The 24,163-nt window shown below is 48.1% G+C and overlaps 2 protein-coding genes across 3 annotated transcripts in view; one reads left to right on the top strand and one right to left on the bottom strand.

The window, feature by feature from the left end:
* PRKCE (protein kinase C epsilon) overlaps positions 1 to 7,549 on the bottom strand; it is a 539,251-nt gene extending 531,702 nt beyond the window's left edge. For both annotated transcript variants that reach the window (XM_017947484.3, XM_009184138.4), the window contains exon 1: positions 6,415 to 7,549. In XM_017947484.3, coding sequence (XP_017802973.1) covers positions 6,415 to 6,762 — 348 coding nt within the window. In that variant the 5' untranslated portion in view covers positions 6,763 to 7,549. The remainder of the gene's footprint in view (positions 1 to 6,414) is intronic.
* On the top strand, positions 6,704 to 10,182 carry LOC110741130 (acyl transferase 8). The gene is made up of 2 exons (XM_021925251.2): positions 6,704 to 8,883; positions 9,463 to 10,182. Exon 1 carries the CDS (start codon positions 6,816 to 6,818, stop codon positions 7,773 to 7,775), a length of 960 nt encoding a protein of 319 aa, XP_021780943.1. The 5' UTR covers positions 6,704 to 6,815; the 3' UTR covers positions 7,776 to 8,883; positions 9,463 to 10,182.
* Positions 10,183 to 24,163: the final 13,981 nt, after the last annotated feature.

Here is a 24,163-nt window from a genome sequence, read left to right as displayed (position 1 = left end):
AGTCACATGCCCAAATCACACAACTAGTGAGTGGTGGAGACGCCTTCCAGTTAGAACTCACTGATTCCAGGGAGAGGGGTCCATTGAGAAGCCAGGGAATTCGGGGTATCAAATATTCACTAAATCCACTGCTAGTCAAAGACACTAAGAAGAGGAAACAGGACAAACAACCCTTGACTATCCATGAAGTTGGAGGCTAACTCCCAATGCCAAGAGGTTATCTGTGATAGCACTGGGCCAAGAACGAATCCTTTAGGTAGCTGTTAAACAACCAGCTAGGTACCAACAAGAGCAATATTGCATTACATGGTATTATAGGAGTAGGGGAAAGGGAGTGTTCCAGGGACCCTCAGTTGCTGGGGGAATAATTCAGGGTATAGGGGCACATGAAGGAGGTATGGACAATTGCCAACCCTTCCCTACTTCCTTACCCCCTTAGTAGTCCCTTCCCACGCCGCTGTGTTTAAATGACAATGGAGGTTTCAGAAATCCTTTTAAAATTTTTTCCTACAAATGTCCTGAAGATAGAGATGGCTCTAAAGTAATATATATATCAAAGTGCGGTCAGGCCGCCATTGTAGGAGATTCAGCAGGGGGCCTGCTTTACTCCGGCTCCATTCGGGGCATCAGAATCAGCACTGCTAGAGGCTGTGCCCTGGCATCTGTGTTGCATGAATCTCCCCCAAGTGATTCTGGTGGGCCAAGGGAGAACGGCCTCAGAGCCTAACCTCTCCAAATGGTGAACAGGCCTATCTCCCAGAGTCCAAACAGGGTATGAGCCTATCTCCCAGAGTCAGCAGGGGTGCCATCATTTTGAAAAGCTTTGCCGATGGGCTACTTGGGAAATACAAACCAGAAATGACACTTCTAATGTCCCGTTCTTTGCCAAATGAGATGGCCAGACTGAAGAGAGCTACTTTGAGGAATATGAAAACCCGGCTTTCTTGTGGCCTATATAATAATCAATTCAGTCAAAAACTCTCGGTAGGCCAGTCCCATGCTCATTTTGGGGGCTATAATAATAATAATAATTGTAGGCCAGGCGCGGTGGCTCACGCCTGTAATCCCTGCACTTTGCGAGGCCGAGGCGGGCAGATCACGAGGTCAGGAGATCGAGACCATCCTGGCTAACACAGTGAAACCCCGTCTCCACTAAAAATATGAAAAAATTAGCCGGGCGCGGTGGTGGGCGCCTGTAGTCCCAGCTACTCGGGAGGCTGAGGCAGGAGAATGGCGTGAACCCGGGAGGCGGAGCTTGCAGTGAGCCGAGATCGCACCACTGCACTCCAGCCTGGGTGACAGAGTGAGACTCCGCCTCAAAAAATAATAATAATAATAATAATAATAATAATTGTAGTAGATATACATTGAGCAGTTACTAGGGACCAGGCATTGGTCTAGGCATTGTACATGTATTACCTCATTTTAATCCCCACAATCGCCCCATTTCATTATAGGGATACATATTCATTATCACCCGCTTTGTACAGGGGAAGGAATGGAAATACGGAAGGTTAAGTCACTCGCTAAAGGTCATGAAAGTAAGTGGTAGATGGTAGAGGTGGGATTCAAGTCCAGACAGTGTGACTCCAGACTTCCCCACTCCGGGGAACTGCCTCTCAAACGATGGCTTTCTATACCTCTGGATTCTGAGTGCCTGCCTCTTCTACAGAATACAGCAAGGGAGTGACACTCACCAAAGACGTCTTCAGAGGCAGGGCAGTAGAACAAAGAGGAAACTGAGCTCAGTATGTAGACTACTGAAGCAATGATAGAGAAAAATCCAAAATGTGAATGAGCCAGCCAGCTGTCACCTGCACGCAGCCCTTCAAGCTCTAATCCTTGCTCCGCCTGCCTCCCACCCCTGTGCTAAATGCAATGCCAATCCATCCAGCATTCATTCCGCCTCTGCTTCTAACATGAATCCCAACACTTCTAGTTCACATAATTATTCTTCTAAATCTTTCTTTAAAAATTATAAAGTTATACAGTCACATTTCAGGACATATCTATGTACAAATGCTTGATCCATTAATTATCTGGAGTCCTCTGTGGCCTGCAATTTTTATTCTAGTCCAGTGTTTCTCAAAGCAAGCCCAGTCTAGTCAGAATCTCTGGGAGAGCTGGTTAAAAATATAGATTCCCAGCTTATTCTAAAGTGTAGCATCAAAAGCTCTCAAGGTTGAGCCAGAGGATCTATATTTTTATCTACATAGATCTATATAAATCTATATAGATCTATATTTTTATATACCCTCCCTTAGTGATTCTTATGTACATGAAAGTCTGAGTAGTGTTATTAACTGGTTCTTGGAAAACCCAGCTATAGCAATAGTGTTATAATATATTTTACTTCAAAGCATCAGCACGATCTTTCCTTCCCTGTAATGAGCTTTCTCTAAAGCAACCCCCTTTGTCAACACAACTGAAACATCTCTCATTATCTGGAGAATAATCATCTCGGCTTGGCTTTTACGCATTCTAGAATTCACCTCAGTTTTCTAAACTTTCTCCTACTCCAATGTTTCAAAAGTGTGGGCTCCACATCACCAATGATGTTCAGAGGCACCTGGAATGAACTTCGTTCTGCATTGTAGAGCCCTGTTTATTTTAATGTGAATGAAGAAAAGTTATAACTACATGTTCCAAACCTGTGATTTCATGAACAGTGGGGCTTAAGAAAAGACTAAGTGGAAAATAAAAGGATCCATTTTTTAAATATTAAGTAAATAAAAGCACAGGCAGTACTCAGATAAAAGTCTTAAATTTGGGAAACCTTGTCCTACCCACTCCTTTCTGACAGGTACACTCAGTTTCCGCCCTGCTCATCCGTTCTCCGACCCTGACCACAGGATTGTCTGCCTTTATTCCTGCGGTGGCCATGCCAGGAACACTGCTCCTTCTTGTAGATACGTCTTTAAATATAACCTACTGTTTCACACCCAACTCATGCCTCCTTCCAAAAGCCCTCCTGGATTCTTCCAGTTCTCCCTACCTTTTTTTTTTTTTTTTTTTTTTTGGAGACAGGGTATCACTCTGTCACCCAGGCTGGAATGCAGTAGCCTGATGGTCAGATCATAGCTCACTGCAGCCTTGAACTCCTGGGCTCAAGTAATCCTCCCACCTCGGCCTCCTGAGTAGCTGTGACTACAGGCACATACCACACCACAGGTCCAGACTTGGCTAATTTTTAAAGTTTTTTTTTTAGCTATAGAGTCTTACTATATTGCCCAGGCTGATCTTGAACTCCTGGGCTCAAACAGTCCTCCCAGCTCAGTCTCCCGAGTAGTGGGGACTGCAGGCGTGAGCCACAGTGCCTAGCTCACACTCCCTTTTTAAATTCTTAACATACTAATGGTACCACCTGTGTGGAACCTAATTGTTAGTTTAGTGTCTATATCAGGGTGTCCAACTTTTGGCCTCCCTGGGCCACAATGGAAGAATTGTCTTGGGCCACACATAAAATATACTAACACTAATGATAGCTGATAAGCTAAAAAAAAAAAATGCAAAAAAACTTATAATGTTTTAAGAATGTTTACAAATTTGTGTTGGGCTGCATTCAAAGCCATCCTGGGCCACATGCGGCCCACAGGCCATGGGTTAGACAAGCTTGATGTATATGTGGATACTTGGTGTCAATTCCTTAGTGAAATGGAAGCCCCCTGAGAGTAACCCAGGGCCTCATTTTCCTCTGGATTGCCCACAGTACGAAGCTTCCCTGGTTAGACATGAGCACAAAACAGGAACTCCAGGAATACAAGTGAATTCAAAGTGCAGTTGAATTCGATGTTCCGCAGCAATGAGAGAAGCGGCTGCTTCATGCTGTCCACACCCCCTTACTTCAGGCCAGATCTCTTAGCCACACCTGAGAAGGGTGTGTCTCTTCATTCCTGCCAGGTAAGGAGTGCAGAGACCTGAGCCCAGGGAATTCTACCCAAAGCTATGAACCCGTGGGTTTACCCTGAATGTTAAGACTGGGAAAGGTGAACTTAGCCCAGTTGCAACTTGTCTCCATTTCCAAGGGCCAGTTACCCCTACCAGTGAGTCCCCACCTTCAGCCTGGAAGAACCAGAGTGGCCACAGCATCCTCTGGTGAAAACAGATGGGCATTCTGTACCTGCTCCACCACTTGATTCACCCTTGAGACTTTGGGCTTCTCTATCTCAAGTTTTTTAGTTTGTCCAACACCTGCCATACCTAATTCACACTTGCTATAAGGCAAAAGAGATGAAGTTATCAAGCACAATAAAAATGTCGGGGACACAGCTCATGGATCTGCAGGGAGAACAGGCTGGGAGGCCAGATGGACAGGCTCGGCTCCCCATCAGACAAGCCATGGGCAACAGGAGGTGAGGGTCCTACTTCCAACCCACCTTTGCTTGTCACGTGACCCTCGGTCCCCAATTAACTTTTCTGGAACTCAATGTCCTCATCTGTAAAACTTGCCTGTGCACTAAATGATCTGGTCTAGGGCCAAAATCCAACATGAATTTGAGAACCTTAGAGGATGATCACCAAACAAGTTCCCACTACATGCTTCACTAGGAGTGATGAAGGTGGGGACAGTGTCCTGAAGCTCCCAGAGTTTGTGGTGTGCCCCAGCAAAACATCACCAGAGATACAAACACACTCTCCCTCCAACCGACATCTGTTCTATGGATAAATGCAGACCTGCTGCTCCTTGTCCCTGCTCTCTGCCCCACTGTCAAAGCCCCTCAACTGCATACACTGCAAAAGGCCCCCATCTCCTAGCTACCAGCGTCAACTTTTTTCCGTCCCCTTCCTGTCCAAAAACAACAACTCCAAAATCACAGGTTTTCAGTGTCAAGGTTTGCCTCTGAAATGAGTTAGCCCTTCCACTCCCCCTCTCATATGCACTGCCTCCATGAGGAGAGAGCCCAAAGGCCATGCATGGAAAGGAAATGGGGAATGAGTGGGAGCTCTGTTGTGGGGGCTGAGGGAAGCAGAGATGAGGGACATCTGTGAAGTAGAATAGAATGGCATGGAGTTCTCAGGATTCCATAAAGGTTTGCCTGCTTTCCAAAGTGCAAACCACAAATCTAGAGTTCTACGCATGTGGCTTGTTGGAGCTTTCCTGTGAAACCGTAACCATGGTTTCAGGCAGACTACATCACAGCCATGAGCATAAAAACAACAGGCTCTCTCCTATTTTTCCCTAAAACTCCGTGTCCTTGAAAAAAATATGTAAGGTGATATGCCAAGGTGATTCATGTGCAACCTCTGACCTCTAGGACATTCATGAAGTTATCTGGTTTTCAACAGAAAGCAATTGCTCTACACCACTTTTGAGGCTTAGATAGCTCTCTCACTTTTTCTGTAGACCAAAGAACCCCGAAAGCATATACCTCCAGAGGAACGCTTGCACTTGCTCTTGGTGGAAACATGTAACAAACCTGAAAACACAAAAATCCATGTCCTAAATTAATACCTTCCTTCCAAGAAGAGCAAAAGAAAACAAAAAAAAACCCAAAAACAAATACAAAAAGCAAAACGAAGGTTTCCTTCTCTTCGCTTGTCCAAGTGCCAAGGTTGGATGCATTTGGTTTATAGTAGATTGAGACAAGACCTATTTCCGAATCCTTAATAGTTTCACAATGAAATCAATTAACAACTCAATCTCAGGCTTAGAAATCGTCTTTTATTGCACAGTATCTTAACAATCAAAACAGAGAAACAATATAACTTTAAATAAGATTCAAAGCGCTGACTTCCAATTACCCACAGGCAGAACCCTTCTTAAAATGCAACATTCATTCTGCATGGATGGGCAATGAATTGGACAAAACAAGCCCGACTGATGTTTCTGGGACCGTAGAGGAGACATCCTGGAGGAGAACACATTTTTTCTACTCGTATGTCAGAAGATGAGCTAACCACCATGCAGGAGAACAGAAACAAGCCAGCTCCCTCTCGGAGGGAAAAATAAAGCAACTCCTCGCTCGGCTAAGCAGGACAAAGCCAGGACGTGCACGAAGCCTTCAGTCAAAGGCTCCACGTGCCTTTCCAAGGACGGAGGGACCCACCCACACACAATCACACACAGCCAGCCCACCACGCGCCTGCGGAAAAAAGCCGGGTCCTCGGCCAACCTTCAGCACCGGCGGCCCAGGCTCTCCCAGTTTGCAAACCTCCCGCAGCACCCACCATCTGGAGGGCACGGAGGGGGCAGAGGGCCACATCCTCTTTCCAAGTCTCATCTTCCTCGCCAGTGCCTGTTTCTCCCCAACTATGAAGTGAAGTGTACCTCCTCAAGGAAACTGAGATTTACAGACACACACACACACACCCCAGTCGTCAATAAGTCCCGGACCCCTACGATCAAGGCCAGCGAGTCTTTCCCCGGGACCCCACAACCGGGTTCCCGGACCGACGTGGAGGCGCCGGACTCACCCAGTCCTCGAAGTGGCGGCTCCCGTTCTGCAGCAGCTCCTCAAACTGGATGGTGCAGTTGGCCACGAAGTCGTCGTAGCCTATGGGGGCATCGTGAAAGACAGCCAGCTCGATCTTGCGCCCGTTGCACACATCGGTGACGAACTCGTCGTGCCAGGCCGGGCTGTTGGTCTTCTGCTTGGTGGCCGTTTGGCCAATGCGCGAGTCGTCCACATTGAGAGCAATGTAGGGGTCGAGAAGGAAAGTCTGCGGCCGGGGTCCCACCGCATGGCGCAGCGACCAGGCTGTGGGCTTCAAGCTCACGGCCTCGCAGATTTTGATCTTAAGAAGGCCATTGAACACTACCATGGTCGGGGCGGGGAGTGGGGGCCGGGGTCACTCCGTCTGCCCCGAGGGCAGGAATGAAGAACCGACGGCCCGGCACTCCGAGCCACAGGGACTCTTGGGTCCCCTTTCGCCCCACCCCACACACTCCCTACACCTTGTGGCGTTGCGCCCTGGCGCGGGCGAGTCTCAGCCAGTGCATGTATTTCCTCGCCGGGTTCCTAACGGAAAACAGGGAGGGGGGAGAGCTGGGGGATGTCCGTGTTTGGAGCAAGTCTCTCCCCGCGACCACCAGCTGCACCTCCAGAAGAGAAGACGAGCTGTCGGCTCCGCTGCAAGCCGCAGGGGCTGCCTTGCCGCCTCGCTGGCTCTCCGACTCCGGGCTGCGGGAAAGCGGGCGCCGCGCCCGGCGCTTACCTACCTTTCCGAAACATAATCCCGGGAAATTTCGACTCCGGGAGGGGGATGGGGCGGTGGGACGGGGCGGGGACGAGAACCGGGGGCGCAGATTTCAACCCGGATCCTCTTCGCACACTCAGCGCCTGCCTCTGGCCGCGCGGGGCGGGGGGTGGACGGAGGGATGTTCAGTTTATCCGGAGGGATGCATGTCGAGAGGAAATGGTCCTCCTCGGAGCCAAATTTTTAAAAATCCACAAGCCCCACGACCAGCCGGGGCCGCCGCCTCCTGGGCGAAGCAGCGCCGCGCCGGAGTCGGCGATCGGGAGGCGCCAGGAGCCCGGAATCTCACATCCGCGCGGGCTCGGAGTCCGGGCGGCCGCCGATCCGGCTCGGGGGCGCAGGCCAGCACCCGGCGGTGCGCAGCGCGGCGGCGGGGCCGGGACTGCGACTCAGCGCGGCCCCACCTCCTGGGCGCCGGCGCCCGCCCGCCGCGCTCCCCGCGTCCCCGCTCTCGGCTGCCGCTCGCTCGCCGCCCGCCAGCCCGCGCTCCCCCGCGGTCTCCTCTCCCTCGGTCGGTGTGCGAGCGAGTCTCCCTCCCTCTAATGCAGGAAATGCGCAAAAGACGTCAGTGTGTGTGAGTGTGTGTGAGTGTGTGTGCACGCGCGCGCGCGCACGGCAGTGTTTGGGGAAATAGAAAGTTTTGCCGGTTGGGGGAGCAATACGGAAAAAGTGAGCCGAAGAGAGAACCGTGGAGAGCGGGCGAGGCTGCCCGGGGTCGCGGCGGCGGGCGGGGGAGCCTGGGGAGGACCCCGCGCGGGACCCGCGGGAGCGGCGGCGCTGGGCTGGGTGCGCGTGCCGGGGGCCGTGGATGGCCACGGATGGGCCCCGCCGGGCCGCGCATCTCTCGGGGACCCTGCGGTCAACACTGTCTTTTAGAGCCGGGGATGGGGGAGTGGAGGGAGCCCTGTTGCCCCAGAGGCCTCGGGACCCTCGCCCTGACCACCGCCACTCGGGCGGCGGCTGGCAGGAGCAGCTTGCGGAGTTCTGGCCCATCTGTCACTCTGTCCCGGGACGCTGTGATCCACGGTGGTGGGGGAGGGGGGAGAGGGAGGGACAAGCATGGCTCGGGTAAGGTTTTAAACTCTATTCTTCTCTCCTGCCTTTCTTTGGGGACATTCTCCCCTTTGGGATCTGTCCTGGACTTCGCAGGCTGCAAGAACTTGTTGACAAGCGAAAACTCGGTAGAGCCCCGGCTTGGTTTGTGTTCTATTTTTTGCAAAGTGACTGTTCCTATTTGCTCTGGGCCTTATCGGTGCCCCTCTGGGGGACTTCGGCTCTGATCAGCGCGCTGACAGCCGCCGTCCGGGCTGCAGGAAAACGGGGCGCGCCCTCTGAGGAGTGAGTGGCTGTGTCCATGCTAATTTCCTCCGTAACCTTTAAACTCTCGCTGGAAGCCGCCGCTGCGGCTGGTCACGTGAGGCGAGCCCTGGGCTGCTGGGGAAGAATTTCCTCGGCGGGGAGCCGGGACGGGGCTGGCGGCCGGTGAGGGACTGCCCCGCGCCCAAGACTGGGAACCTGGGAGGGCAGGGCCGGGAGCGCGGGGCCCCGGGGCGCGGCCCGGCTGGGACACCCGCGAAGACGGCGGCGGGTAAGAGGTCGGCTCCGCAGCCGGGGAGCTGGGGGTTATGCAAGTGGGGAAAGAAAACCTCCGCCCTCGCCCTTCTGCCAAGTCAAGTCTGGGAATTTGTAGGTATTGTGGTAAGCTGAGTGTTCATCTGGCGGGTCTGGTTAGTGTAAACCAAAATTTAAAACGCGCCTCCCGATCACTTTTTCCTCAGTGGATAAAGGTTATCATTGCCTGTGGCTTAAAAGCTTAAAAAGGCTTAAACGCGAGGAAGGAGGCAGTCCTCTGGAAAAACAGGATATCAAGTGCAGCAAACAGGTCCCAAAAATGATCAGAAAAGTCCCACGGCCATCTCCTAAGAACAGGCAAAGTCTGCCTGCAACCGCTCTGGAGCTTCCTAATACAGTAATTTCTCGCAGCCTGCCCTGTTGAACAGGGCAGCTGGGTAGAGATGGTGCTAAGATTCAGTCTTCCGTACGATCTAGGTAGCTCCGATGTAAAGAGCCAGGATTTCAATGGTTGTCTTACCCTGCCACTCCCCCAGCTGGAGGTAGGATGTCTTAAAATATGTCCATTTGACAAAGCACAAGCAGGGGTATCTCACTGCTGTTTAATTTTTATTTCTTTGATTATTACTTTTTTCCCTTTTGCTTCTTCCTTCCACCCTGCTATTCTCATGAAGCCTCTTTCCCCCTTTCCAGGGCATGTGATGGAAGGCAGTGGCAAATATGGCTTGATCTTCTGAAAACGCATTTGGGAAGCAGAGCCAGCACCAAAGTGAGATAAGTGAGATACTTTTCAGAGGCAAAATGTAAAGGGTACCAATAAACGTAATCAAGATAAAGATTTTAGTACAATTTTTAAAAAATAAAAATGTGAGAATCCAGAATGGACACAATATCCACATTTTAAATTTTAAAAACATTAAAATTTAAATTTTAAATTTTAAATATTGCACTAAAATATTTATACTACTGAGTTTATTGGCACCCGTTAAATTTTGTACCTGAGCCGAGTGCGTCACTCACCTCACCCTAGTCCTGATCCTGTTGGGAAGTCTGGAAAGTCAAGGATTTCATGGAGTTAGGGATCCTTGACTAATTGGTGCTTCATACCTTCTCACTACTTGCTTTGGGTAAGTCCTGTACAGGCAGGAGCCACCATGCCCAGCCCCCAAATATATTAAATAGGGTCTGTTACCATCTCAGTGACTATCTTAAAACAAATAACCTACAAACTTCCAGCACCATTTCCTAGCATCTTGGGTGAGGTTATGGGAAGGCAGCCTCTGCCTCTCAGCAGACTGTTACTCTGTGTAAATCACCAGACTGCAATTCTCAGGGGCAGCCAATGCTTGTCTCCTTTCCATTACAGCAACTCCTTCGGAGTAGGGGTAATAAAAGACTTTGTCAAACAAAATACATGTTTTGTATTGGATTAATGTTTACATAAAAAGGGACAATGCTAGTAGTCTGTGTGCAAGCACTGCTAGTTTTCTGCCCTTATTACCTCCTTATTTCTAAATAAATCTCTCGCCTTCCTACTTTCAAACTTGGCCAAATGAAAATGTGTATTCCCCAGGGGCATCATGGAGCTGCCAGATGTGAGCTTGTCTAAGGGAAAACCCTTAAGTTTTCCTGAAGGAGAGGCAGGTCTCCACCCCCTGCTCCAGGTTTCATGTGAAAAGAAAAGCCCAAGGAGGGGGCTTAGAAGGTAAAATTCCAATCAGAAATTATTGCCAGCTTCATCCTACCCTCGGCCCCTGTCTCCAATCCCAAAGGATAAGACAATGGTTAGCATATACATTGAGTAAAATGTCCTTTGGATTCCAACTGTGGCCTAGTTATTTCATAATCTTTGTGAGAAGGAAGAAAATGATACAATAATTTAACAAAGATGACCAAAATGGAGCCTTTCTCCTTTCAAAATTAAGGCTTATGAGAAAAGAATAGAACAACAAATGTGCCCAGGACAGGGCAATCAGGGTTGCAATAGATCTAAGGATGGGAGTGGCACAGAGGAAGGATCACCCCTTTGCCTGGGGAGCCTGGGAAGGCATCAACCAGCAGAATCCTTTGAGCCGAGTCTAGGCTTTCCGACAGGAGTTCTTCCAGCAGCAAAGAGGAAAGGGAAGGCTACTGGCTGCAAAGAGTATAAAGTATACAGGTAGGAAAGCCATGGCGCTTCAGGTAAGTGGCCAGGTGTGCCCCACTTGTGGCAGTGAGTAACAGGAGATGAAGTAAGTAGGAACCTGATAGTTAAGACCTCAGAGGGCCTGCAGATGGGTCTCAACTTTTTCCTGGAGAGACACGGAACATTCCAGCGGGCAAGTAGCATAACGAGTGTTAATGCTTTATAAAGGCGATTTTGTGATGGATAAATATTTTTCTCTTCTGTAATTTTCCTCCAGAAACAGCTCACCTCAAAACAGGGTATTAGAGAAAGAGAAGATCCAAGTCTGAAGATGATTTACGCTCTGTATAATCAAAATTGAAACTGTCTGTGGATACTGTTTAGATCAGCTGGAGGAAGCGGGGAAGGGGGAGCCAGAACCTTAGACTAGCGCGTTAATATTCATGTCCCTGTTGCTGTGCTGGTTGTTGCCATTTATAGAATGTTAATGGGCTTCTGCAAAGGTCTGCCTGGTCAGGGTCTATCATACATTCCACACATGCTCCGCTGAACAGAATCCAACCACCTGGGCCATGGGATGGAATGCGCAGCAGTACAATGACACAGAAACCTTCCAGAGCTCTGCTGGCCCTGCTCCAGCCTATTCCCCACCCGACCCTGAGCCCCACTTCAAACTCTGCCCCACACCTGTGCTCCTGTGGCAGGCTCTTGTCTGCCCTGCCGTGTCTTATTTTGGCCCCATCTCTGCTCTGTATTCTGTTGCAGTGACTCAGGCAAAGCTTCACTTAATACCTGCAAAGAGGTGGAGGGATCAGAGGCAGCCCCATCGAGCTTGCTGATGGATGCAGGAGGAGATGGCCTGGTGCCTCTCTTCCTCAGGGCCTGTGGCTATGATCCCTGCTCGCTAGGACGCCATTTGGAGAATAGCATAACATTCTCCATCTTCTGTGGGTCAGATGTTGGCTTGTGTCTTGGGTTTTTTTTTTTTTAAGAGACAGAGTCTCACTCTGTGGCCCAGGCTGGAGTACAGTGACACAATCACAGTTCACTGCAGCCTTGACCTCCCAGACTTAAGGAATTCTCCCACCTCAGCCTTCTGAGTGACTGGGACTACAGGCATGTGCCACCATGCCCAGCTGAATTTTTTTGATTGTTTTTGTAGAGATGGGGTCTCACTATGTTGCTCAAGCTGGTCTTGAACTCCTGGACTCCAGTGATCCTCCTGCATCAGCCTCCCAAAGTTCTGGGATTACAAGCGTGAGTCACTTGCGCCAGGCCCCTGTCTTGGACTTTTAAGTTCGTATGTCAATCCAAGGGTCTTTACTAAGTACTTGCTATATATCCAGGACACTAGGGCAGGTGCTCCAGGGAGGATAAATAGCTATATGGATAATCTCTACTCTACCTGGGGAGATGGGTAGATCAATTCGTCAGTCCTTTATTTAACAGTCAGTTGTAAGTGTCATGTCATTTGGAGCACTGGGGAAACAAAAAATGACAACACACAATGGCCCTTTATTAGTCAGGATTGGCTAGGTCATGCTGCTGTAATAAGCACCCCCCAAATCCCAACACCTTAAAAGAACAAAGCTTTCTTCTCAGGCATGCTCTCTAGGTCCATGGCAGATTGTCTGGGAGCTCTGCTTCCCATTAGCATCGTTCTCACTCCTGGATCCAGGCTGGCTAAAAAGTCACCATCTGGAACATGGCTGGTCATGGGCAGAGAGAAAAAGGATGTCTGGAGGGTCTTACACAGGCAATTAAATAGTCTACCTGGTGGCTCATGCCTGTAATCCCGGCATTTTGGGAGGCCCTGGAGGGATGATCCCTTGAGCCCAGGAGTTCCAGAGCAGCCTGGTTGGCAAAACCTCATCTCTACAAAATAAAATAAAATAAAATAAAATAAACCATAGCTGAACATGGTGGTGGGCACCTGTAATCCCTGCTACCTGGTAGGCTGAGGTGGGAGAATTGCTTGAGGAGGCTGCAGTGAGTCAAGATTGTGCCACTGCACTTCAGCCTAGGCAACAGAGCCAAACCCTGTCCTCCACCTGCCCCCACTCGCAAAATCCATCTGGAAGTGCTAAACATCACTTCTGCTCACTAATTGTTAGCTAGAACCAGTCTTGTGATCCCGCCTTCCCCAACCACAGGGTCTGGGAAGTTCTACCATCCGTACCAGCAAGGAGCATGGAATATTTGGTGAATAGCACTGAAGACTGCCATAGACACTCTTCTCAAATGACAGGTGCAGAAAAATAATTCAAGGTGGCACACAATAAATGACAAATAATCAGCCCACTCAGAAAGCACTGTAGGAACTGAGGGTAGCAATAATCACAGTAAGAGTCAGACTGTTTGACCATCCTCCCTCCCTTTTGCTCTGGGCTACTGCATACAGAAGACTCCAGATGATGTGGAGAATCCTGCCTAATATCAGAACCAGCAGCCATTCAAGCTGCTTTCCCCTCCCTCTATGTGCTTAACACGTCATGGGACGTGCAGGTCCTTAAATCCACTTTAGAACCACAGCAGCACAAAGGAGGCATTTGGGCCCAACAGAAATGAGAAGACTTACTTGTTATACTCTGTGGGATTTGAGAGATCACTTGGTTGGTTGGTTGGTTGATTTTATTTTTTGAGATGGAGTCTTGCTTTGTCACCCAGGCTGGAGTGCAGTGGCACACAATCTCGTCTCGCTGCTACAACCTCAGCCTCCCTGATTCAAGCAGTTTTCCTGCCTCAGCCACCTGAGTAACTGAGATTATAGGCACACACCACCACACCCAGCTAATTTTTGTATGTTTTGAGTACAGACAGGGTTTCACCATATTGGCCAGGCTGGTGTCAAACTCCTGACCTCAAGTGATCCACCTGCCTCAGCCTCCCAAAGTGCTGGGATTACAGGCATGAGACACTGCGCCCAGACTATATTCTTTATTATTAAATTCCTCTGTTAAATAAGGAAACTGAGACCTGGAGAAGTTAACTGACTTGCCAAAAAAAGAAAGAAAGAAAAAAAAAACCCAAAACACTAACTAGAGGTCGAGACCCAAATCTTATACCTTATACATTGACTGTTCTTTCTACATTGCCTTGCCGGAACCAATGCGGCACTATTTAATGATAATCATGTCAATTACATTTTAATTCCTTGGAAACAACATTTTTATAAACCTAAGGTCTAGATTTGTTTTAATTTATTGGCTCCAAATTAAACTAGCCTTAGCACAATGCAATATAATAATTCTTTCAATAATAATCTATACTATAATAATGTAATTCTCAAGGGAACTATGATATTGATAGAGTTCTCCCTTAAGTTGTTTGGTAATAAAAGTCTTGAAAACAAAAAGACTGAAAGACTTTGTTGTTCTTCAACTTCTATATTTTTGCGTCTCCTCTCCCAACACCAACAGAAGTATTGAGGTATTTTCGGCGAATGATTTGATGGTACCTGTAACCAACTGTAACAGCTGTCTCCCGGGCTCCCCTGTGGATATTTTACCAATTAGCAGAATGACTGATCTAATTGTTCAGACTAGGTTATACATCTCTAGCACATTCTGGATATTTGGTGAATCCGTTTCTACTTCTAATTTACCTTTCAGGATCAACAAGCTGGGGCTAAAGGGCAAGGAATATTGCCTTTTGTCACTGATAAGCATTTAGGTGTAACAGAATGTATAACCAGAACTGCTTAAATCCACAGGTTCTGTTGCAACACATGTGCTGGAAAGCGGCGAAGCTGTGCCACTTTAAGACCCAAGTTCTCCATGCACCGGGCCTCATCCCCTAGCTGAAGCTGTAACTCCTCCCTCAACTCTCCTACCGCTTCATCCTCACGTCTTGTTGGAGTTCCTGCCTCCCCCTACTATACTGTAGTACAGTTCTTTGGTACCTGTCTTTGATACTGCCACTTCCCTAAAGGTCTTTAAATTTGGAGACCCAGAATGACTCATCTAGGTACTCCTCGGTATCTTGGACATGGTAAATGCAACTTTGTGCTCTATACACATTTGAAATGAGAAGAGTGTCAAATAGTCTTCTTGTGGGTCTCTTCCTCCTTGCCCAAATAGTGCCTTGAGGATAGGTGGGTCTCTTCTCTCCTCTGCAACCCACCCTCCAACCCTGCGGTGACAAAGTCGCTGCGCGCTCTGACGCTGGGCCGCACCGCTGGGCCCCGGGCCGCCAGCGCCCCGCTCCGCGAGCCGACAGCGCCCTCTGGTGGACACTGACGCGCTCGCCTCAGTGGCTCCCGAGGTTCTCGCCGCCTCCGCTGTCTCGGCTCCCTGCGGTGTCCGGCTCAGCCCCGGACCAAGCCTGGGGGAAGCGACCCTTCTACGTCCTGCCTGGTCTTGTTTCTCTGTCGTCGGCTACTGGGTCCCTCAGGTCGCCCCACCCCGGCCGGCGCCGGATGGAAAGGCGAAGAGAGCCTTGGGTCTAAAAAGGGGTCTGGCGAGTCCGCCTGCCATCCCGGTTTAGCGGGCGACGAAGGGTCGCAAGGTCGGGGTCAGGCGGCAGCCCCTTTCTTCTCCGCCCCAAGAGACTTCTAGGCCAAGGTTGGAAGAGGCGGCCGTGAGGCCCGGAGCCAGGAGAACAGAGACCCACAAGAACAGGAGAACAGAAAGCAACTGGGAGGAAGGCGAGTGCGAGGGGAGCCACAGTCCCAGGAGAATTCCTAAGGCCCTGGAGCAGAAAAGGCAGCAGACCTGGGGAAGAAGGGGACAGGCGTGGAGGGGGTTGGTCATGAGGCCGTTTGACCCAGGGTCAGAGTGCAGCGACGGTGGAAAGGTGGCTCACTGTCCAGTCTAATTCAAGCTGTGTGACTTAGGTTACCTGCGCTCCGGAAGCTTCATTGGCTCTTAAGTGGATATTAGAAGAGGCCACGACTGCTCTATGGATGAACGGACTAATACCCGTTCACAGTCTATGAAAGTGTCCTGCACATAGTACATGGCCACTAGGACAACAGCGAGTTAGGAGGATAAGCCAAGAGGAAGACGACACGGCATGGGACCACCGCCGTTATCCACATGCCTCTCCCAGGCGGAGGACAAATGCAGTCACTGGCTGTATGCCAAAACTGTGCCCCCCAACTTCTTTTTTAAGCAATTTGGCTTCTCAAAGTGAAGAATTCTGTTCTTATCGCTGCATTAGAGCCACAGGCCATCTATTTGACAGTTAAATCCAAGGTAGGTTCAGGAAAAATAGAGATAAAGGATTTGTGGTCTAGTTTTGAAAGAAGCTAGAATTTGAAGATAAAGATATTCTAAGGGCCTTCAGACAGACCACAGGGACCACCCTTGCATTTTCCCAAACCCGAGGCTGCAGGTCAGCTCCTGAAGCCGAGGTGAGGGTTGTGGGAAGTGGTCATATAACCCCACTGCAGGCATCGCCTCCAGGATGGGAGGTGCTGGCCATGGGAGCAGGTCAGGGCCTGCTCAGAGGCTGCTTCTCTTCATCCCAGCACATAGCTGGGGTTGCTTTTCTGAAAAACACAGAAGCCATCAGCTGGGTTTGCCCCCAAGCCTGACAACAGCTTAGGAAGGAAGAAAGAATGTCATTCCTCCATCCCACCAGGTATCATGGAAGCAGGTTGCTCGGCTCAGGCCTCCACCTGTCTTCTGACGACACCACCCAGCCCAGCTTCCCAGGGGCTCTGCTCTGGGGATCCCCTCTCACTTCCCTTCTCCACCCTCGCTCCCTCTACCACTTATTTTCCTTCAGTAAGTCTCAGCCCTTTAAAAAATAAAAAATTGTAACCCTTCCTCACCTCACATTTCTGCCCAACTACCACCTAACCCTCTTCTCTCTCTCCCTCGTTAAGTGTTTTTTATTTTCAGTCTCCATTTTCTTACTACCCACTCCCTCCTCAGCCCACATCATTGGGCTCATTGGAACGTCTCTCATTTCCATGCTGCTAAAACTCACTTTTGTGGTCTGTACCTTATTTGACCACTTTCTTTGCAGCAAATGATGCTGTCTCCCCTCTTGCCTTGAAATGCTCCCTTCTAGTTTCTTTTTCTTTCTTTTTTTTTTTTTTTTTTTTTTGAGACAGAGTCTTGCTCTGTTGCCCAGGCTGGAATGCAATGGCACCATCTCAGCTCACTCCAACCTCCACCTCCTGGGTTCAAGTGATTCTCCTGCCTCAGCCTCCCAAGTAGCTGAGACTACAGACGAGTGCCATCATGCCCAGCTAATTTTTGTATTTTCAGTAGAGATGGGGTTTCACCATGTTGGCCAGGATGGTCTTGATCTCCTGACCTCGTGATCCGAACCAACTCGGCCTCCTAAAGTGCTGGGATTACAAGCGTGAGTCACCTGCTCAGCCCTTCTGCTAGTTTCAAGGACATCTGAACTCTCCAAGTTTTCTTCCTACTTGCTTGGCATCTCCTTGCCAGTTTCTTTTATTCTCCTCTTCCCCTGCCCATCTTTTAAATGCATCATTATGTTATGGTTACACTGCAGAATTAGTTATGTTATATTTACATATAACACAACTAGTGTTATATAATATGTAAATTATGTTATATGTAAGTTATGTTATATGTACATATATGTTATATATTAGTTATGTTATAGTTACACTGTTAAGACAATAATGTAGAAGTTATCTTGATGAATCATCAGGCAAGTGACCATAAGGTGCTGTGACTTTGAAGGAAGGAAAGATAGATCACTGAGGCCTAAAGTGGTAAGGAAAGTCCCCGTGGACAAAGAGAGGTGGAGAATGGGCATGGACAAGGTGCTAGAAGTTCAGAGGTAGAGAAAAAGAATGGACATTCCTGGTGGAGGAACTTCCTACTAAATACACAGAGAGGTGAACCTAAAGATTTAATCCAATGACAATTAAACATCTCTTTGGGGCTAGAACTTTGCTAGACATGGCATAAAATTGAAAAGAAAGATGTGAGCCCCTTGTTTAAATTTTAGTTAGTATTCCCATGAAATGACTAAATAGCACTATAAGGTAGCATTTGGTAGAGATAAAGACAGTAGAAAGAAGGCAGAGATCACCTGGGCTTCCTGGAAGTGGCAAAACCCACGGGCTATCATGATCTGTATGAATTAGCATAAGCTGAGTGCTCTAACACATAGATCCCCAGATGCATAAAAGCTCAAACACAGTAGTCATTTATTTCATGCTCATCTACCAGTATTGGGTAGGTCAACAAATCCAAGGGGTAGCCCTGTCCTCAGGCTTCCAGAGTCACCCTGAAGGTTGTCACCAGTGGAGCCATCCAGAAAGAGAACAGATTACTGGGGAGCAAGTCTGGGAGGATGTTATGGGCCAGGTCACTCGCATCCCATTGGCTAGGACTTAGCCACATGGTCACATATAATTGCCAGGGAGGCTGGGAAGCACAGCCCTGTAGTGTGCCCAGGAAGAAGAGGAGAGCCTGGCTTCTTGGTGAGCAGTGAGCAACGTCTCCCACTGGGCCCTTTCGTCCTTTGCTGGAGATAAGGATGATCTATTTGGGTTAACCCTCAGAGCAGAACTGAACCCCTCTCCATTTCCCTCTCCCTTTCCCCATCTTATTCCTTATAAAAAAGGCTATGAGGACTCTGTGGTGCAAGTGAAAGAGACACAGGTGCAGGTGTGGGCCAAGATAAGGACAATGAGGTGATAAAGAGGAGGCCACGCACTGGGCTAGGTATGTCTAGAGAGAACATCTCTTCCAGATTCTCTCCCTCTGCCCATTAAAATGCCAAGTTGCCCTCATCTCTGATGTGAGTTGTGGCATGGCGGGAGCCATCCCCGACCCTTTCCTGGGGGGCGGGAGGAGGTCCATTCCCAACCCCAGATGAAACATGGCTAAGGTCCTCTGTGCAGGTGACCTTAGAGTTGCTGCAATGCAGTGAAGGCTGATGAGCAAGTCACCTGGCGCAGGCTTCAGAGGTAATGATGGTCTATACTTTGAACTTTTTAGGGAGCTTTTATATCTGTCCCTCCTTTCTCCCCTCTTCTCAACCACAGTGCAGGGCAAGTATTATTCCCATTTTACAGACGGGGCTACTAGAACTCAGAGAAAGTAAAGGACTCGAGTGCATCAGATCCCAGAGGACAGCCTGGTTCTCCAGACCCCTAGACAAGGCTTCCCTCCCATGACCAATCTTGCCCACTTTATGTGTGAAATGCGCTGGTGAGTGTGTTTTATAATTCCCTGGAATCTGAGTCTCCAAAGAAGCCCCTACACCCCGCCAGGCAAAGGCTTCTGCTCCAGCTGGCCGGCTGCACAGGGACACAGGCTCAGACATCAGGGCCTCCATCCACTCTTAGCTGCCGACTTGGCCTGGGGGCTGGGGAGGTAAAGAGGAGAGTGCATTGGCATCAGGATTCAACAGGCAAGGCACTGTGCCGCACACAGGGAAACAAAGCCCTCACTGCTCCCTAAGGGGCCTTACAGCCCCTCGGACACCTTGCTTCGAATGCTTTCTGAGGGGCACAAACTTTACCCCACCTTTGGGTTAGGGTAGATGTCGCTGAAGCTTTTACCGCACTGAAGGATTTCCTATTTATGGTTAGTCTTTTCCCTACATCTGTCTCCCTCTGCCTCTCCCCGTCTTCCCTTTCTCTGAGCCTGTTAGACCTCAGGGTTAACTTCTGACAAAGGAAGCTTTTCTGGCTCATTTTGTTCTTACAAATGCAAATATAAGCTAACCAGGAACGAAGGCCAGGGACCTCAAAGCAGGTTGGTGTTCTTCCTGGAGCGTGAGAACCAGGTATGGAAGCCTTTTCCTAGGGCCTGAGATGTCCCAGGGAGCTTGAAGAAAAGGTGATAGCCCTGCCGAGGAAAGGCTCCTGTTAACCTCTAGGGTGTGGCAGCTCAGGGCTCTGCACTTTGGGACCATCCCAGGTGCCTCGTGATCTAGGAAAGGAAGGAAAAAAGGATGCTGTCCTCACTCCCTGAAAACCACACCAGCTCCTCTTTCTTGGCTGCATCCTGCCCCTATTATTCCCTCTCCCAGGACTCCCTGGCCCATCCTGTGGGCCTCACCTTAGAAGGCATTTCTTCTAAGTGACTCTCCTGATCTCTCATCAGCCCACACTACATTTTATTGTCATCACTGTTCTACTCGCTTGTTTCCCAGAAAGCAGAATTGCAGCGATGCTTGTAAGGCTTCAGCTTTAGGGCCCTTCATTTGCTGTGCTCCCTCCAAGCCCCAGTTTCTAATTTGGTGTTCCTTTTCCTAAAGAGGCCTCTCCAAATTGCTTAAGCTTCAGGTTCCATGAAACCCAGGTTCGCTTGTGGTCTTTCCCACTACTGTGCAAACTTCCTGAATCAGGGACTGTGCGTCAGGTTCCATGGAGTACTTTTAGGGTCTAGAGGTCTTGCTAGGTTCCAGTAAACATTTGTTAAATAAAAGAGAAAGGAAGAAAGAATTCTTAGTTAGTGCTTAGTTGCCTGGTGGTTCTCCTGAAGACTCCCCAGCACTGTCACCTGGGCAATCTGGATGGCTCGCATGGGGTTCCCTTCCCTGCAGCACAGTGTAGTGTGCAGAAGAAATCCATCTCGGAAGCTCTAGGATCTTAGGAAAATCACCTGCCTCTCAATGGGGGTCTCCATTTATCCAAATGCAATAGGGGGTTGTAACCACTAATTACCAATAAATACAGTACCTGGCACAACTGCTTCTCAGGAAATAATAGTTTACGTTATATACACTGTCCCTATGGTACATTTCATCCTTAATTCTTTTAGCTCTAGGACCTACAGCTTCCCCTTTCCCCCAAGGTGGTTCCTGGATAATGGGGTTTTGGTGTGAAGAGTCAGGGCACACAAAGGGATTTGCCCTGCACCAAGCGTCCCACTAAGTTTGGCTCCAGGACCAGATCTGGGTATCCCCCTATACACTGCTCCTTCCTACAGTGAGATATAGAACTGCATGGAAAGAGTCAAAGAACTTGAATGATAATATAAATGAAATATAGGGAAACAATGTGGTTAAGTGCCTTTCCCTTTGCAGCCATGCTGTTCCAGCCATTTGACCCACTGGAACCCTAAGGTATGTATCTCTCAGTGTGGTAAATGAGTAGTTATTTTTCACAGAGAAGAAAGTGAGACTGAAATGACCTTGAGCCACATGCCTCAAGCGCCAGGGTTGGCAAGTGGCAGATCCAGAGCCGCAGCCTAGGTCCATGTTCTTATCACCCTGGACGTGGCCCTCGTCCCCTGTCCTTCAGTGAAGGATTGATGCAAACATTGCTCAGTTCTCACTCATCCCGTGAGAACCAGCATGTGCAGGCCAGATCTGACCCTGCTGCCACAACATTTAGCATGTCATTGTGGTTTTCCTCTAACAAGAACTGAGAAGTGGTCAGTGTTTCTCTTGTTTTTTTTCTGGTGACATCCATACATTCATGTTTGTAGGTGCCAGGGCTTGAAAATTCAACAGCAAAGTGGGAAAGAGATGCAGTAGAAGGGCACAGCGTGAGGAGCATTTTACAACTTATTACAAGCTTGGCTATTCATTTCTTAAAATAGTAGTAGTAGTAACCACAATGATAAAAGCTAACAACTATTGGTTGAGAACTATGTGCCAGAAATTAATATTTAACTTTTTTTTTTTTTTTTTGAGACAGAGTTTTGCTGTTTTTGCCCAGGCTGGAGTGCAGTGGCGAGGTCTCAGCTCACTGCAACCTCTGCCTCCCGGGTTCAAGTGATTCTCCTGTCTTAGCCTCCCGAGTAGCTGGGATTACAGGTGCACTCCACTACACCCAGTGAACTTTTGTATGGGGTTTCACCATGTTGGCCAGGCTGATCTCGAACTCCTGACCTCAGGTGATCTGCCCGCCTTGGTCTCCCAAAGTGCTGGGATTAGAGGTGTGAGCCACCACGCCCAGCTAATTTTTGTTTTTTTAGTAGAGATGGGGTTTTGCCATGTTGTCTGGGCTGGTCTCACACTCCTGACCTCAGATGATCCAACTGCCTTGGCCTCCCAGAGTGCTGGGATTACAGGCATGAGCCACCACACCCGGCCTTAACAATTTTTTTTTTTTGAAATAGAGCCTCATTCTGTCACCCAGACTGGAGGGCAGTGGTGCAATCACAGCTCACTGCAACCTCGACCTCCCATGTTTAAGTGATCCTTCCACTTCAGCCTCTTGAGTAGCTGGAACCAACACCACCATGCCTCGTTAATTAAAAAAATAAATACAATAATTTTTTTTTTTTTTTTTTTTTGGTAGAGACAGGCTCTCACTATGTTTCCCAGGCTGATCTTGAACTCCTGGGCTCAAGCTATCATCCCACCTCAGCCTCCCAAGATGCCGGGATCACAGGTGCAAGACACTGCACCTGGCCTCCCAGGTTCAAGCAATTCTCCTGCCTCAGCCTCCAGAGTAGCTGGGATTACAGGCATGTGCCACCATGCCTGGCTAATTTTGTATTTTTTAGTAGAGACGGGGTTTCTCCATATTGGTCAGGCTGGTCTCGAACTCCCAACCTCAAGTGATCCGCCCGCCTCAGCCTCCCAAAGTGCTAGGATTACAGGCATGAGCCACTGCGCCTGGATGAAACTCCCCTTTTTGTAACCATCAGATCTTGTGAGACTTATTCACTACAACGAAAAATAGACACTGGGAATAGACTTGTCCCCATGAATGAGTTGCCTCCCACTGGGTCCCTCCCAGGGACACGTGGGAATGCAGAAATGATATTCCAGTGGGGACACAGACAAATCCTACTCACTGTTAGTATGCATATGTTACCTCTTTATGACCTATAGCATTAAGTTACTTTCACTCTTTGGCTGAAGTTTGCTCCAATCTGTAAAATAAGGAGCCTGTCTCAGTTCCAAACTTTGTTTTTCTCTTTTTTCTTTTTGTTACCAAAGGCATCCAAAGATCAGCACCCTAAAGAAAAATAGACACTAATAGACTTGCCAGAATGGGCCTGGGTCAGGGACAGGGATGAGAAATATTTCCAGAAAGAAAATCTACTCCTGTAGTTGCTTGTTACCTCTTTTGACCTTGATTAAGTTACTTTCACTCTTTGGCTGAAGTTTCTCCAACTGTAAAATAAGGAGCCTGTCTCAGTTCCAAACTTTGTTTTTCTCTTTTTTCTTTTTGTTACCAAAGGCATCCAAAGATCAGCATTTTTTACATCATCTTTTTCTTTTATTTACAAAGAGTAAAATTAATTTTTGTGTGTGTACAGTTCTCTGAGCTTTAATATATATAGATCTGTGCAAGCACCAATCAATACAGAACAGTTTCATCACCACCTCCCCAAATTCTCTCATGTTACCAGTTTGTAGTGAAACTCTGTCTCCAACACCTAACCTCTGGCAACCACTGATTAGTTCATCATCTCTGTAGTTTTACCTTTTCCAGAATATCTTATAAATGGAATTGTACCATAGGTAACCTTTGAGACTTGTTTCTTTCAGAAACCTTTGAGACTGTAAACTTACCAAAATGTCTTTGAGCTTCATCCATGTCATTGATCATATCAATACTTTGTTCCTTTTTATTGCTGAGTATGATTCATTGAATGAATGCATTACAATTTACTTCGCCATTCTCTCATCGAGGGGCATTTAATGCATTTCCAGTTTTGGGTGATTATGAATCTGCTATAAACGTTTATGTACAAGTTTTTCTGCGAGCATCAAGTTTTCATTTCTCTAGGGCAAATATCTAGGAGTGGGATGGCAGGGTTATACTGTAAGCACATGTTAAACTTTATAAGAATCTGCCAAACAGATTTCAGAGTGTCTGCCATTTTGCATTTCCATCAGCAATGTGGGAGAGTTTCTTCCAGCTGCTCTGCTTCCTCACTAGTACTTGGTACTCTCGTTTGGTGTTGGTGGTGAGGGCAGTGTTTTAATTACAGTCATTCTAATAGGTGTGGAGTAGTACCTTATTGTGGTCTGAATTTTCATTTCCCTAACGGCTAATGATTTTGAGCAACTTTTCATATCTTTATCTGCCATCTGCATAACTTCTTTGTTGAAATGTTCATTCACATATTTTGCCTATTTTTAAAATTGTATTGTTGTCTTCTCGCTATTGAATTTTGAACGTTATTTACATATTCTGGATACAAATCCTGTGTTGGATATACAATTTGCTAATATTTGATCCCAGTTTATAGCTTGTTCTTTTAATTCTTAAGTATTTAACAATGTTTTTAGCAGAAAAAAATTAATTTTGATCTTCTTTTGCTTTTATGAATTGGATTTTGATGTCATACTAAGCATTATCAAAACGTATATTTTAAAATAAACATGTTATAGTTTCTGGTTTTGCATTTAGATCTA

The sequence above is a fragment of the Papio anubis genome, chromosome 14, assembly GCF_008728515.1.
Source record: "Papio anubis isolate 15944 chromosome 14, Panubis1.0, whole genome shotgun sequence".
Lineage (NCBI taxonomy): Eukaryota > Metazoa > Chordata > Mammalia > Primates > Cercopithecidae > Papio > Papio anubis.
This window is presented reverse-complemented; position numbering and strand designations above follow the sequence as displayed.